The sequence below is a fragment of the Malurus melanocephalus genome, unplaced genomic scaffold, assembly GCF_030028575.1.
Source record: "Malurus melanocephalus ecotype Western Australia unplaced genomic scaffold, MMel_1.1 scaffold_178, whole genome shotgun sequence".
Lineage (NCBI taxonomy): Eukaryota > Metazoa > Chordata > Aves > Passeriformes > Maluridae > Malurus > Malurus melanocephalus.
Genome location: NW_026623410.1, coordinates 409,403 through 425,580, shown reverse-complemented (window position 1 = coordinate 425,580; position 16,178 = coordinate 409,403). Strand labels below are relative to the sequence as shown.

At 38.0% G+C, this 16,178-nt stretch overlaps 1 protein-coding gene across 1 annotated transcript in view; it reads right to left on the bottom strand.

The window, feature by feature from the left end:
* The window catches only part of DNM3 (dynamin 3), a 169,678-nt gene that overhangs the window by 133,712 nt on the left and 19,788 nt on the right, over positions 1–16,178 (bottom strand). Inside the window, exons 3-10 of the mRNA XM_057372765.1 lie at positions 10,230–10,379; positions 8,465–8,668; positions 7,802–7,900; positions 6,787–6,947; positions 4,923–5,065; positions 2,992–3,127; positions 1,925–1,992; positions 982–1,120 (exon numbers count right to left, since the gene is read on the bottom strand). Of these exons, the coding sequence (XP_057228748.1) occupies positions 982–1,120; positions 1,925–1,992; positions 2,992–3,127; positions 4,923–5,065; positions 6,787–6,947; positions 7,802–7,900; positions 8,465–8,668; positions 10,230–10,379 (1,100 nt within the window). The remainder of the gene's footprint in view (positions 1–981; positions 1,121–1,924; positions 1,993–2,991; positions 3,128–4,922; positions 5,066–6,786; positions 6,948–7,801; positions 7,901–8,464; positions 8,669–10,229; positions 10,380–16,178) is intronic.

Here is a 16,178-nt window from a genome sequence, read left to right as displayed (position 1 = left end):
GTGGAATACAAACAGAGGAGCCTCCAGCTTTCCTCTTTTGAAGAAAGCAAATATTGTAAACACTTGTGACTAAAGGTTAACCACTCTACAAAGCAAGCCTTACTTGCTGTTATTCAGAGAGACTGGAGAAACCTAAACCCTTGGATTGTTGCTGTCCTTTTCCTCCATGGAACACTGAAGAAAAGACACTCTGGACATATGAAAGTCTATCAGGGGTGAAGTTTCTTTCTCTTCTATTGTACCTAATTCCAGAGTGGTGCGCCAAGTGATTTCCAGATCTCTTGTTCTTTAAAGGCTCCACCTTGTGGCAACATCTTTACATAACAATACTTCAATACAGCAAAATAAATGGTAAATTTGGCCAATTCCACTGGGAAGAGCATCTGCACAGTTAATTCAAGACATATCTTCCAGACTCTGACAAAAATGAAAGCAGTCTGGCAACTCTGCTGAAAATATAGCAGACAATCCGCTTCTCTATGTTTTTTGTGTTTCCTGTTTTAAGAAGTATCTCCTTTACCTGCTCACAGGTATACATTTTTTTTCCAGAAAAATGCAAAGGATGTGAGATAATATTTATGAACAACCAAATCATGCATGTGCTTACATTCCAGAACTCTTCCTGTACTTGCTATTATGGGGTACCCTGCAGTGCAAAGATGGGACAGACAGATGGACATGTGGGACAGCAAAAGCAGCCATTCCAGCTAAGAAGCAAAAACATGGATTTAAGAAGGGCATCTCTTGACTCAAAAACACCTCTCATCATAAGAATCAAAACAAAAGAATGACAAAAATCACCTTTCCTATCACTACATTGTTTTGAGAGTTTTGCAGAGTCGTAATTACTTCAGAAAGTCTAACTCTGTCAAATGACTGGATCAGAAATCTCTTGTACCACCATAAAATGCAAGACAGGCTTTGTATTATGTACCATGCCCTTCCATTTTACTTACATTACCAGAAATATGTGCAAGTTACCTTTTTAGTGCACTTCTTGACAGTGTTGATTAATTCTTGCATCACCAGATCAACACTTTTTAAGCAAGGCCCTTTCAGCTTAACTATTTGTTTTTTAACAATGGCTTCAAATGCCATATCTGGAGTGAACAAACCTGTTCTGTGGACATAAAAGAAAATGTAAGACAGTAATAAAAACATTACGCTAGGACTTTTTTTACCAAATTGCTCAAATCTTCCTTTTCAGAGCTAAGTAATAACAATCCCTACACAAACAGCTATTTCCAAAGAACTCAATTTACTCCTTTCTCAAAGAAAGTGGCATTCTAAGTAAAAATATCCAAGTAGAAACATGCTTGAAAGATGAAAATACTGCAAGAGGACTGCAAGAACTCTGAGGAGTACTGATATAATGCAGCAAAGCCTCATCAGCAGTGCATCAAATCCTAGGTATTGCAGATGCAACACTCAATGCATAATCACTTGCATAGCAAATCCATAAGAATCCTATGGCTGCACTTTTCACTCACAAATGTGGTTTTGTTACTCAATCAGACATGGAGAATTTCACAGTTGGTCACTGCAGAGTAAATGAACTTATAAACAGCTATCCCACAGACCCAATTCTAAACCAACAGGCCTTGTTTCTTGTTTCAAACACTGCTCACCAAGGTCTACCTTGGCTGATAAATTATATTAAAAAATCAAACTAGGAAAAAAAAAAAAAAAACCATGCCCAAAACCACCAGTTCACTATGATAAATCAAGACCTCTCCAGCAATCAGGTAAGGAAAGTTCAAATACTGCACCATGGCTACCAGTGTCAACCATCTGAGAATTTACTAATCAAGTAGCACAAGAAACATTTTCCAAAACACTGAGAACAACAAAGCTTGTAAGCAATGCTTTGGAAAGATATTCCACCTGTGTAATGTGACCAGGCTGCAAAACATGGAGCACTTGCCTGATACCGTGTATGTTCTTGATGGCATAACTTATCTCCCTCCGCAGCTCCTTCTCGTTGAATTCCATCTAGAGGAGCAGCAGCACGGGAGAGCATATTAGGGGAAGTTTTTAACAAAACAAGAACTATCACCTCTCCCTGTAYAACCATAAGACAGACAAGTTCAACTGCCAAAATAAAAATTTCTATTTACACTAAACAAAGCGTAAGTATTTAAAAACATTTTAACACTAAAACTGTGGGCAGCAGTAAGGATTGTTGAAAATCACACACTCTTCCATCCCAGATATACCAACAGCTGGAATGATTTTGAAGAGCTGACAGAGTAAGCCAGACACATGATTTGGAAGACTCCACTTTTTTTTTTTTCCAAGCCTGGTTTCTCAAAGCAACTTCTGTAATTATGGTCTGTTTATCCTCTCCTTCCCATTCTATAGTTTTCAACTAAATTTAAGAGAGGAGTTGTCTCAGTTATTAAGCTACAAAGCTTTTCTTTAAGTTTCTTGAAAGCCAGCTGGAAGAAAAGTTACTTCTGTCACAAATGAAAGGGTCATTACCTATGCTAAACCACCATACAATGACYTGGGTTGAAAGGGACCTACCCTGCTCCACCTCTCTCTGATGAAAGTGTAGGACKGAAAGCTGGCTTTGGTTTAATGCCCTGAATGCAGGAAGTGGAACACATAGAAAAGGGCTATTTTCCATAAGACTCATTTTAATAAATACCAGTTATTTGAACACAACTCAAATTCACCAACTGTAACTGTATGCCTTTCCCATTTAACCAGAAGAAAGAYACCATTTGTGATAAAACAATCAAAGAGCACAAAAAAAAGTATGAACTGTGTCTATAACAATATTGTAATAGGGACACTTTAGAAGTCTTAAAATGTCTTAGTGTCCAGTCCTAGAAATTAAGCCAAATGTCTCAATTATAACTTCATGTAATTTCTTCCACAGTTAAGAGCATGTTCTTTCAATCAGCTATTTTCTTGGCTTTTCTTGCTATCAGTACAAACATAATACATAAAAAACCCACAAAGCACATCAGCAAGGCGGATAAATACCTTCACAAGTTCAAACGGAAAACGTTCATGGAAAATACGATTGATTTTGGCACCGCCTGAAAGCTCTAGTGTATCAACTTGATCTCCTGATCCTTCAATTCTTTTTTCAAAGTCCACTGAAAATTGTTGTACCATCCTAAATTTCAAAGGAGAGGAAATAAAAAAACCAAAACAAAACAAAACCCACAACAATTGAAGCATATTATTYACCAACTCACCAACGTCAAGTACTATGTGCCTACGACTGCCCATTAAAACATATTTAGCAATTGCCAAAAGTATTTGTGACAACAATTGATTCAGCCAAGCTGCCAATCCATGGAATCCATACACATTCCCCTGCATCCCTTCTGTCTTCCAGGACATAGTACAGTCTAATAGCATGATGTGAATCAAACTACTAAGCTGATCCAGCACTGGAAAATTCAGAAGTGATTGGTAAGGAACTTATTTTCCCATGCTGAACAGTAAGCCCAAGAACCAGTGCTGACATGCTGATGTGTCAGTACCACAAGCTTCAGCTTACTTGGGTGTGCTTAGACTTCTGCAACAGGMGTGTTCAGAAAAACACACAAGAGAACTCTCCCAGTCATGGAAAAGTCAAAGGTGATGTCCCTCTGTTTTTACAAGCAAAACATCTGGAGTAAAATAATGAGGAACTGTCTACTCTTTTGGACTCACTTGTTACAAAAATAAGGAGTAAATCAGAGTCTCCATCTGGCTCAAGAAAGCCTCTCTAGTTCAGCTGACTGTTTTCCCTTCTAAATTCCAAGGTTTTAGTTAGAGAATGAATCCTGCCCCAAACTTACATATTATCACAAATCCAATACTATTACCATCTATCCCAGAGAACTGAGAATGCTGAAGAACTCTGAAATCAATCAGAGGAGGAATGTGACAACAGTCATATGAGACAGAAGAGCTAGATACACCTCTCTTTCCTCCTTCACATGCTTCCTTTTTAAGAGGTAAACTTTATTTGCATTTGAATACAAAAGTGGCTGCAGAGGGCTACAACTGGAAAAAAAATACAAGGGAGAGTGAAAATGGCAGACCTTTCAGGTGCAAAGATAGGCAGTACTGAGTATCAAGCATCCCTGGAAAAAGGCCAAAACAAAAAGCAGTCTGAAGTAAAGCAGCAGGTGCTCAATCCAAAACATCAGTTGTCCTTTTTCCCTACTGCTAAATCCACCAYCAAGAAAGGGCTGTGATTCCACTTCCACTTGATTCCAAGTCTGATGAATAGTCATCTCYGTTCTATCACTGTTATCAAAGTCTCATCAAACAGACTTCTTTWGTGGATGAGACCCACACCAGACAGTGACTTCAGCAGTGAAAAAGCTTTCTAGTCCAGAACTGATGAYGTTAATTCCTAAGAATTTGCCTCACTGCTTTCTGAAAGCACACAAACTTTTGCTGACTACTCCTGCAGCAAAGAGCTCTGGGTTTTAGGTGCACATCACATGAAGCATGATTMTCTCTGATTAATTTTGATCTTGCCATCCTCCAGTTCTTTTAGACACCCAAGTTTTTATACTAAAAAAGGAAATGTTCCTCCTTCTTCTTCCAGCCTCCTCATCTTACAGACTTCCAATATAAGTCTTTCCCTTGCTTGAGGTCATATTTTTGGCAGACAGAACAATATGTCTATACAATCAGAAGCAGTTTCCTACCTTTAATCATTTCTGCTGCCCATCTTTATACCTTTCAGCATTCTCTCTTTTCTAGAATTACTACAATTAATTTAGGGGAAATTCTGATGAAATTGCAGAATAAATAAAGTGTTCTGGAACATCAAACAGAAATCTTTGGAGCTTGTATAAAGAATCCTTATACACATCCTAATCTTTAAATTGCAATCAATTAGAAAGAAGGAAAAAAAAGGCAAAACAAACCCATACAAAGTAGAAAAGCAGACAAAAGACACTCACTGCAACAGGGCTTTTGTTTTTCTGGTGGGATCTTCTGGTCTGAAGTTTTTGTATACTTCTACTTCATGTTCTATAGAAAGCAGCTGACTCTGGAGTTTGCTTCGGAAGGCTGGCAACGTATCCCGAATATGATTGGTAAGTTGCTAAAAAGCAAATAAAAGTCGTTTTATACTGATAAAAAGATGAAAGCAGGAGTACAACTATTTCCTTCTGACTCCTAGCTACATCAGCCATGACCTGTGCTAATTTACCAGTGCAGTTCCTTTTGATCTCTGATGCARTGGGGACTGTTAAAGAATAATACAATGTTCCTGGTGCATAGGCATTGTAAGGAGCCTCCAAAAATCCCTTCATCCTCTCATTCATTGAGCCCTGGTACTACACACCTGTTTAGTTACACCTGAAAAATTACACACATTACATGGGTGGTTTGAAATGACCTCTCATCTCTCTGTGCTGATGCCACATTCCCATTTTTGCTGGTTTTCCTAAGGGTGTTTCACAATTTCCTATATATTTGTTCAGCACTACTCCCTTATGCTACAGCAACTACTCCCTTATGCTACAGCCACAAGGCAATGTGGGACAAAAAAAGAGATTCTGAGCACCCACAGCATCTTTTTGCATACATATATATATTGTTTTAATGTGTTTGGACAGCACTAGCCACGTCTTACCTGTGCCATAAATTTCTCAGGCACTGTACCCATTCCTTAATTAACACCAAGCTGGACTAGTTCCACTATGCCCCAAACCCTCTTCCAAACCCCACTCAGACAAGCTATACATTTAGAATGTCATACACCAAAATACATAAACTCAAATTTAAAATTGCTCAGCAGACTGACAGGCACAAAACCAAAAGCTGGAGCTTCCCTGGAGCACCACCTTGTGGATACAAAGAAACTGAAATACTGCCTGAAACCACTATAGGTCCCCAATATCTTAAAGACAAAGCTTATGTAGATCTTCCCATATATAACATTCTACACACAGTAAAAACAACCAACAAGACCAACAGYTCCTACTGAAGCAGGTAAATTTTCAAAACAGTTCTCAAAAAAGCTAATAGCACATAAAGCAGTGCAAGTCAGGACAGACAAGACAGTTGAAAGGTATATGCAGCCTGCGCTTCAGTCTCAAAACTAAGACATATGGATTAAACTTACAAGATATAAAACAAGGCAAAACATTCTAAACACAGATAAAAATGCAGGATAGAAGCAAGTTCTTGCATCCTGATGAAGACTTGGGCTCTCAGGCACAAATAAATGGCATTAGCAGTCTTTTCAAGAGAGCCCAGAGCTACATAGCTTGGCTGCCAAGCTAACACTGCAAAGTCACTGTAGCAAAAAAATTAAGCAGGCCATCTGCTTAGCCTTCTAGTTTTCAATCAGTAACAATTCTGCTGTTTCCAGCTGCTGTCCTAAACGGACAAAGCCAGGCTGACCTGGTCTTTGTCTATTCCAGACCAAGGCTGCAATATGACAGTGAGCAGCAGAAAATAGTATCAAGAATGCCAAAAGCACTGGTCAACTGAATAATTCAGTTAAAATATGATAATTGAGGAACAGGACAGTATACTTCAGGAAGGGAAACAAATCTTATTTTTGATGTTCATACTCAATATTCAAGAGAACAGGGGAGTGCAGAACTGTCAGTAAAAGTCAGAAACTATATATCATAGCAAGCTTTTGTATGCTACGTGTAATATACWGCTTCGTTTTTACCTTATGCAAATTAAAACTATTGAAAACAGGAAAGAATAAGTGAGGTTCAGAAACCAACATTCACTTTAATAAAGTTTTTGTAACTGCCTTATCATGATAAAGCTGCCTTTCACCACAAAGACTTCAGGTTTTACCTGGTTTAGAACTTTCTGGAGATATGGTGTTCCCATTCGATCCGCCATGTGCCTGTAGGATGGGTGGGACAGAAAGAATTTCCTTTCTGCTAAAAGAGCTGCCTTTATGTCCTTCTTCCCATCAATGTCTTTCTGGCTTCTGTTTACAACACCAATATAACCTAAAACAAGACAAAACCAAAGGGCAAATCAATGCAGCTATTGCCTGAACAACAAAATTCATCTTAACTAGAACTAGACTGTCTCAGCTCACACAAACTTTCTAATTCAGGCGTTTCAGATGATGTTTACAAGTAGAACTGTTACCTTAAGACCATTTAAATTATTCTTTCTGTTTACATGTAACAGATCTCCTTTTAAATCAACAATTCAAATAAAGAAATAGTTGAAACTCCAGTGAACTCCAAAGAAACCTCTACAAAAATAAACAAAAATCCAAAACAAAATTAAATACCCACACAAGTCTACATAGGTAAATGACATGACATTAACAAAATACAAAAAAAACCCTTTCTTCTTATTTGCTGGACCAACACACTCCATRGGAAGAGATGGTAGTCTCATCAATAAATTACAATTAGAATCAAAATTCTTGTCATTATTAACAGAATGAGTAACTGTGGCAGTAGCTGCCAGATCAAGCAMGTGGAAAATTTCTGGGAGGGGTAAAAACTTGATTTACAGTGAGATTACTGAAGCTCTGGTGCTTGCTTCTGTCATACACAAAGAAAAAAAAACATTCATTTGTTACAAGCAACTTGGCAGAGAAGAAAAAAATCGGCTAACAACRTGTGCTGACATTACACTGCATATTCCAGAGGAAGCAAGAATTTTCCAGGTCCAGAATGGCTATTGTTAGCACAGCCACCTTGATTTTGCTGAATAGATAACTATAAAAGCAAGGGACACATCAAGGACAGCATAACCTCTGACTYGTCTCCAGGACTCCTGAAGACCACCCTTACCCAAACCACTTTCTGGACTGCTAACAATAAAGGCAACTGAACATTCTCACCTCTACGAAGAGGGAGTAGTTTGTTTTCTAGAACTTCTCTTGCATCTGTTCCTTCATCCATCAGATCCAATTTTGTGATCACACCAATGGTCCTAAGGCCTGACCAGGATGGAGGCAGGAAAAAAAAASTTATTGAAGAATCATTTTGATTCAGAACAGTTGTATCTTACAGTTACATAAAAACATATCCATTCCCTTCACCAAAGCTGGTATCACACAATAGCAGCTAAAACTTGAGTTATGATATGGGTGGAAAAGAAGGGAACMTAATTGCCAGTGCTGAAATGTTCCTCAAAACACCTTAACAAGGCTCAGCATCCCTACAATACAACTATATAAAATTTATGGTGTAAKTATCTGGAAATCCCATCAGCACCATAGCCCATTCTGCCCAGTAGTATAAAAATTCCAAAATAAGCACTGCTGCACCTGCTTATAAGAGATGACAACAAAATTTTTAAAATGCATTTACAGCAACATTACCCAAACAATACTGAGCTAACAAACAAGTCATACTGTGATGTTGAAGACTGTACGACAGTGTAAATACACATCTATATTACATATTATAAATTATAAAATTTCCTTCAAGAGGTGGTCCACTTCTTCCAATTACATTATTACACTTGAGAACAAAAAGTGGTAACACTGAGTCACTCTTACCCTGAGGGTCCACTTCCTTTGCCAGCTTCAGAGCATCCGAGTTGGCCAGGTCAGTGTTAGCTGGAGTCACAGCCAGGATCAAGCAGTTCTCCCGAGAGATGAACTGCATTATCATGTCTCTGATCTGCTGCTCRATATCTGGAGGCTGATCCCCTACTGGCACTTTAGTGATGCCCGGCAAATCGATCAGGGTCAGGCTTAAGACTATAAGGAAAGCATGGATCAAAAAACTGGTTAGCATGGCACACATGACAAAGGGGTCTACACACCTATGTATGCAGACAAATTTTAGTCACATAAACCCCCATATAACTACCTTTATAGCAGGTAAATATTGTCAACAGTTCAAATAAAATGCCTGACCATCTGAAAAGTACACTTGTTTCCCTGTTGGCTTTTCACCTCTGGATTTATCAGTACTAKTGAGTATTTCAAATATTAAAATTGGTATAGAATGATACTTATACCAAATATCTTTGAGGACCCTAAGACAAATGAGTACAGCTTTCTGAGCTCTGTCCAGTAACAGGAGCACAGACAACTCACTGCACCCTTCAAATCAACTCAAACCAGTCTATATTTAATGAAAAACAAACCCAAACAACTTTCTCTGACCATGCTTTCAACCATGTCTCCAATTAAGAAATTCCAAAAAAAGTCAATAGGTAGTCTAACTTTTATAGCAAAACTGTTGTTAAGTGGCCTAGGGATATGTTGCTGCTTTGGAGGTTGGGTTTTTTGGTTTTTACCCTGTAACATCTTCAGAAAAATAGGAAACATGAAAAAGTTAATCCACTGAGRAAACCTGTTTAGCTGTGGCATGATTTCCCCAGTACAGGCCACAGTGGTAACAAGAGGCATCCTGTCTGGGATAAACATCCTGTTACAGGGGTAACAGGGCATCYTTTAGACAAATGAGGCAAAGGGGATTCCTACAAAGGAAACACCAGAAGTATACCTGGAGTTTTACTAATAAAGACAACAGTGGCTGAACTAAAAGACTGATCCTAATAAAACAAAGCAAGAGCAATAGGTAGGAAATTTGCACTTTCTCCTGGAGTCAGCACATTTAACAAACAAGCTTTGAGGCAGGGAATTTAGTTCAGCTTCTCTGCAGTTGGGAAAATCGAGTGCTTCTGCCAAACATACCACTTTCATCCTATATTAAAGACAGACTCAATGGAAAATATTTTCTCTAAATTGTCTTCTATTAATTGGGCAGATGGCAACCRGAGGAACCAACTTGGTTATATACAGGGGGCTTTCAACAGAAAGCAACTTCAAACACCATTTTTAGTGACAGCAAACAATAAATTTCCAATAAGGCAGGGAGACACMGTGGCTTTCTAGATCACTGATGAGGGAATTTCTCTGGAGAGTGGCAAAAAGAAGTTTTAGCACTAAGTCCCATTAATGGTCTTTACTAATGAGCTACTATCTAGTGGTGAATGTACTGGGGGAGAGATTGCCTCCATCCTGATGYATGGTGAGAGTATTTTTAAATCCAAAGAATATTAAATGGGGCAAAGAGTCTGTGTTCTCTCAGCTATCGTGACAATAGCTATAAACCATAGAATGGTTTCTTCAAAGAGAAGAATTTGAGGATTCTTCTAGACACACATCCACTTTCGGCTCAACTCAGCCTCAAACCTTTTTCMGCTCAGATCAGACAGTAAGAACACATACAAAAGGTGATGGCTACACAAGACAGAGCTTCATAATACATTTACATCACATAAATGTAAAGTAGAATGGTTTTACCTACCATGTGGAGAATATACTCTTAAATTAATAGGAACTGAAGAAATGCCTTTGTTCATTCCTGTGACTCTATCTGTTTCTACTTCAATTTCCTGACGAACTTCATCAAAATCAGTAAATTTCTTCCCTTTGCAGTGTAGAAATTCTGCATATTCTGTCAAGAATATCAATAAYAACTCAGTATTTCACAGGCTTATTGACTTCTACACCCACTTATAAGTCCCCAATGTTCTTCAGGCGTTTGGGCACAAAAGTACATCATCATGGCTACCAGGAAAGCATTAYTATGATGGCACATATGAAAACCAGCCCTCAACAAGAAAGGCTCAGCTAAAAAGTCAAGTTGACTGGATATGGTTTACTGCTCTTATCTTTAGGACGTCACCTTCTGGAACAACCCAAAARATTCAATTAGATGCCATTTACAGGAATAGGTAAGGAACAGATTGTRAATGAGATTCTGAGTTTTCATCTGATCTCATTTGCCTGTAGTATATCACTAAAGGGAAAAGTAATTCAAATTCTGTACCACGAAAGATTTTTAGCATTTGCTTCAAAAATTAATAGCCCATGTCACACATGAATTTAGCAAAGGAATTTAGTAAATTTTTACAAGTTCATAATGAAAATAAGATCACTGTAAACCACTGCGATGTTTTTAACACAACTTCTCATTTCCTAAAAGCTTCCTGCAGTGTAAATACAARTCATGCATACAAGTTTGCAAAAGTGTTTATAGAAATAGCTGTGATTTTGTTGAAGTGGGAGAACACAAATAATTCCCAAGTCTTTTACATCATGTAAGTTGTTTTACTTTAAAGGTGCATTGACCAGGGATCAAGGACAGACACTTTGTTACACCCAAGCTTTGACAATAGGCCTCTGATTTGACTTYTGAATCCAAATACTGATATTAATTATTGCAACCTTTTGGTTGCCCGCATAACTAAAAGCACACCCCAGGATTTTAAAATTGAGGGTTTTTTTCCCCTTCAAAACAGAACGTGAAAATTTATATCGCATAGCAAGGCTGCAATCAGAAGTAATGACATAAGTGGTAATCACAGACACAAACTCACATCCTGTCCCCCCCAGGTCTAAGCAAAAAGACTGGAGAAAGGCTGAAAAGAACTGTGCATGCTCCAGTTCATTTCATCCTGCAATCAAGGCCTGATCTCAAAGTTCTCTTAAGATGTTTCTTCCCCAGAAAATGTTACTTGGTAACAAGCCCACRAAAACCAGTGCAAAGATCTTCCTTGGTATCAAAGAACAGCAGCTCAGAACACCAGATTTAAGAATATGGATTAATAGAGAACCTTATATGTCAGAACTGAAGCCTGTTCCACTTAAGTCACTTTACTACTATTTTTTAAAGCTGTTAAAAAAAAAAAMCTAAAAACAGCCAACATTACAATAAATAGTTAAAGCAAACTGACAGAAAAAAAAGGATGGAGTGGAGGGGAAAACATCAAATACCACCTGTCTATGCTACAATACCATAATCCCTTCAGATACAAAAAGTGAGAGGAACAGGGACACTCACCTTAAGACAAAATTACATTGTTTATTTTAAAAATAATAGAGCACTTAGCAAAAAAAGTTGTATTTTATATTCTTTTTTTAGCTCCAGCAGAAAATACAGTGAATGAGGATTTTGTTTCGTCTACTATTTATTAAAAAAAAAAAAACAAACAAAAACAGGGAATATTCAAATATTTCAAAATTAAAACCAGTATGGTGCACAAAATAAAATATCTCAGTTGACAATTCACACTGACAAAATTTGTTATCTCAAAGCTAGAAAATAGATACTTAATGAAAAAAAAAAGAGCTGGCACGTGTTCCTATTTTGTCCCAGTTCTTCATGCACTGCTCCTGGCATAAAACACGCTGTATCCTTCCTAGTTGCTTTTTTTCCCAGTGGTTCATCAGATTTTCTCAGAGAATTATTTCTAAATTCAGTAATTAATAGTTGCTGCCCAGCTGTAATCAGTTGACAGAATCAGCTGATAGCCAAGRAAGCTTTTCTCTTTTTCCCCACTTCGTACTTAGTAAGAATCACTATCTGAAATGGCTTTAAAGTAATCCAAATAAAAATGCTACTTTTTAGCTGTTTTAATATTTGTCAAAACTTTTGCTTTTATCAACACTTGCTCCCAATGACATCTGTGGTCCCAGCAGTGCTGAAGGAATAAACTTCACAGTGGTTCATAACCTGTGGTGCCACACACAGCCTACGGAATAAGAATTCAAACGGACAAGCAGCGCTTTGTTCYGCTCCTTTCAGCCCTCAGCCTGTCCTTGACAATGATGCCTTCAGCCAGACTGGAGAAGCACATGCTTTAATACAATCTTCACTTTCCAGCTTTCATACACAGAAGAATACTACAAAAACATTTTATTTACATTTTTGTGGGAATGGACACAAAGCCAGACAAGAAAAAGTGATCCTGCCTGATATCTAGCTTCCAGACATGTAGTTTTTGTATAAAACTGAAGTYACATTAAGAGAAAGAACAATCAGATACCAAATTAAAACAGTCTTTGCATGTAAAATACCTCTTTTTTTTTTTCCCCCCAGACTCATTAAAAGCACCTTGGATAACACAGAATGAAAATGCTACCATGGCATAGTTCCTTCACTGCATCCACAAATGATTAATTATTGCTTCAGTTTTGATTAARTTAGGCAAATCATTCCTGTCAGTTATATCTCCCTTTGCTTTTATGATTCCATCTAGCACAATGTTATATTGTTATTAGAAATAAACAGCCATTCCTGTTCTCAAACTATTTTAATTATATAAATATTTGAGATATTTCATAAATTCGTCTCCAAGGTGAAGAGAACCAAGTGATAAGGATCGGTCCTTAGAAATACATAAGGGATGTTTTGGAAAACATCCTCGATCCACATCAGACTGAGCCAAACACCTTATAAAGCCCAAAGACTTGAAYCTGCACAGAAGAATCTGTTACTGGAGGTCAGCAATTCACCAGGATGAGAGACATGGATACAGAACTGCTCCCACCCTGATTTTAAGGAGTGTTTCTCCAAGCTGGTGGCAGTATGCAGTCTTAGAATACTCAAAAGTGCTTGGAAGTGCTCCAAAAAGGTGGTTCATTAAATCGCAGGCTATAGCAAACATTCTAAAAGCACGCAGCACAGGAGGAGTACCTGCTATTACTGCATCTTCTACCTGCCAGCCCCTTAGGGAGATGTCACTCAATCAACAACAGCCTTTTAACCTTCAATAAAGCATCTCACAAAGCCTCAGAACTCCTTCCAGAAGTGATTTCAAAAGGAGTTTTAAAAACATGCAAATAAACRTCATCAGCCAAAGAACATCACCTTTTCTTTGATGATGGACAGTTTTTTCTGAACAAAGTAAATGCAGTTAAGTGAATCTGGACCATAGCAAATCATTCAATGGTGTTTCCTTGAAAAGAGAGGAAGTATCAAAAGCCCTTGTTGTCCTACCCAATCTACAGTCCCTCTTCTACTTTGCCATTTCTGTAGCTTTGCTAATGAGTTGAAGATGAAATACTCAAAACTGAGGTATTCCACTGCTAACTTTCATGCAGAAAGGCTACAAGAAGTAGCCTGATGTTCCCTGAAAACAAAACAGAAAATCCTGTCAATGCAGAGGATTACAACAGTACAATATGCAGAAGATATTAAAACATGGAAAACAGCATAGAAAGGAATTACCATAAAATACCAGGTCACGCTCCTAGGAACCAGTGAAATGGTTCATTGTAAGGGTGGACACTAATACCAGAGGAGGAAAAGCATTCTTTTGGATGCAGTAATATTGCACAACCTTGAAGATTTTTGTTTATAGAAGAAATTTCTCTCTGTTCTTTCAACCTTTTCCTATGGATGATGCTTTCTAAAGTTCCAATCACTCACACACCCCTCCAGGCATTTTTCCTAAAYTTTCAGAAACAGAGCTCTCACCAGAGCTCTCTCCTCCCCTTACCGAGAAAAAGAGGACCAACTACTTGTAAAACTGCATTTCTGTACATCTTGTACAWTACTTACTTCTGTATTTTTCAACAGTACAACATCAGTGAGTTATACTCTGTCAGAGATTCACTGTGAGCACCAGGTCCTTTTCTGAAAACYGTCTCCTCAAATACTAGCCTTTTAGTATAGAAAAAAACCATCCCAGCTGAATTTCTTCCTACTTTGGGGATATTTCTCTTCTTTTGCAAGCAATTTGAATTCCAATTCTGCCCTCCTTTCATTTTCTCACTTGTATTTGCCAAACACCAACTTAAGAAACACAGTCCATTCTGTCATCCTATCAGTATTACAAACATGGCCTGGAGGGGTATCCTTCCACTGAGTAAACAACTGTGCATCCATCTTATAGGAGCCTTTGTTAAATCATGTTTCATAAGACTGTCTATTATTTTTTTAAAAAGCAAGATAATTTAAAAACCTTTACTGTACCCAAGATAAGACATCCACCCCACCTTAATTTACAAGCCTGCTACTCTGTAATAAAAAAATTTATTGCAYTGATATGACAGGGTTATTTCCCTTGATGAGTTTGTGTTGGCTGCTGTTCATCTCAAATACCTTTCAGATTGTAAATTAATAACTACTTAGAGATTTCTTTCTCCTAAAAGTGAACTTTGACTGATGCTTCTGTCACTTTCCTCTATTATCTTCATGAAGATGAGGATCTAGAGAGCCATTTTCCAATCTTAATAAGGGATTCCATCTTTCCTAATGTCACCAAGCATCAGTCTGGAATCAAGGAAACAAAAGCTTCCAGGCAAACCACTTGTAAACCCAAGTATTTGTGGGTACCATTAATTTGTCCCAACATCAGCTGAATACCCCATTTTCAGGCTCCTGATGGGACAAGTGGCTGAGTCCTCCAAGCCAAACTGGCAGACCTGAGCAGCCACTGGGATTAGCTCAGATTACCAGTACGAACAGCAACAACTGGGAGATTTGAAGGTGCAAAGGAACATTTGCAGTGTTCCTAACCTTACACTAAGTTTAAATTCAGGTTTCAGACCAGCAGTACTGTCCCTCTTCCAGGATATCACTGTTTGGGTGATGAACTTGCCTCAGGAAGGGGTCACCCATCATTACTAGTTTTTCCCCATGCTGGTGTCACTTTTTAGCTTTTGGGGTACACACTTCAATGACTTTATGGGTCTCTCCAGCATCCCTGTTTGTCTTTTRAATGACAGTGGGATCCAGAAAATGGCAGTCATGCCTTCTTTTCCTTCCTGCAAAGTGCCCATTCTCTTCCCTGCTATTGGCATTGTGCCATTTTTGTAGTTTTTGTCRCTGAAGACCTCAAAAGGCCCACCTGCTGATGAAGTCTCTAGGATCATTTGTGTTAGTTGAAATAACCAATCTAAATTCTTTTTATATTTCAGTTTCTGMTAGAGGATTGTTTTTGCCACCAGATGGCAACAGACGATGGCTACGCTTGAGAAGTAATCTCGCAATACACGAAATTTGGATTAAAGCTCAACAACTTCAACAGAAAAGAGCATCTGCAAGACTTCAGAAAAAAATCAGAATGTCTTTTGAGCCCTGTGGTTAACTTTCCACTTAGTATTTTAATCAGTGTGGGTATTGTACATATGACTCATTCATCTAAAAAATATCTACCTCAATAATGRTTTTCAAAATCTGTTAATCTGCCGAAGCAAGAAAAAAAATCTGAAATTCCTCCAAAAACAGTTATCAAAGAGGAAAATAACTCTCCCAGAGCAAGCATATTTAACTGTAAGTAACAGCAGGCAATGTATTTTTAATAAAGAAAAGACCTACTACAAAGGCTTCACATATTTTTTGTTGCCACTGCAGCTCAAAAAAAATGTACTACCTAATCTCAAAGAATCTAGCCATTATTTCACCTGCACAGGCAGAAGAAAGCACAGCAAGAATAGATTGCCTAAAGTTATAGAGAGTGCGTGG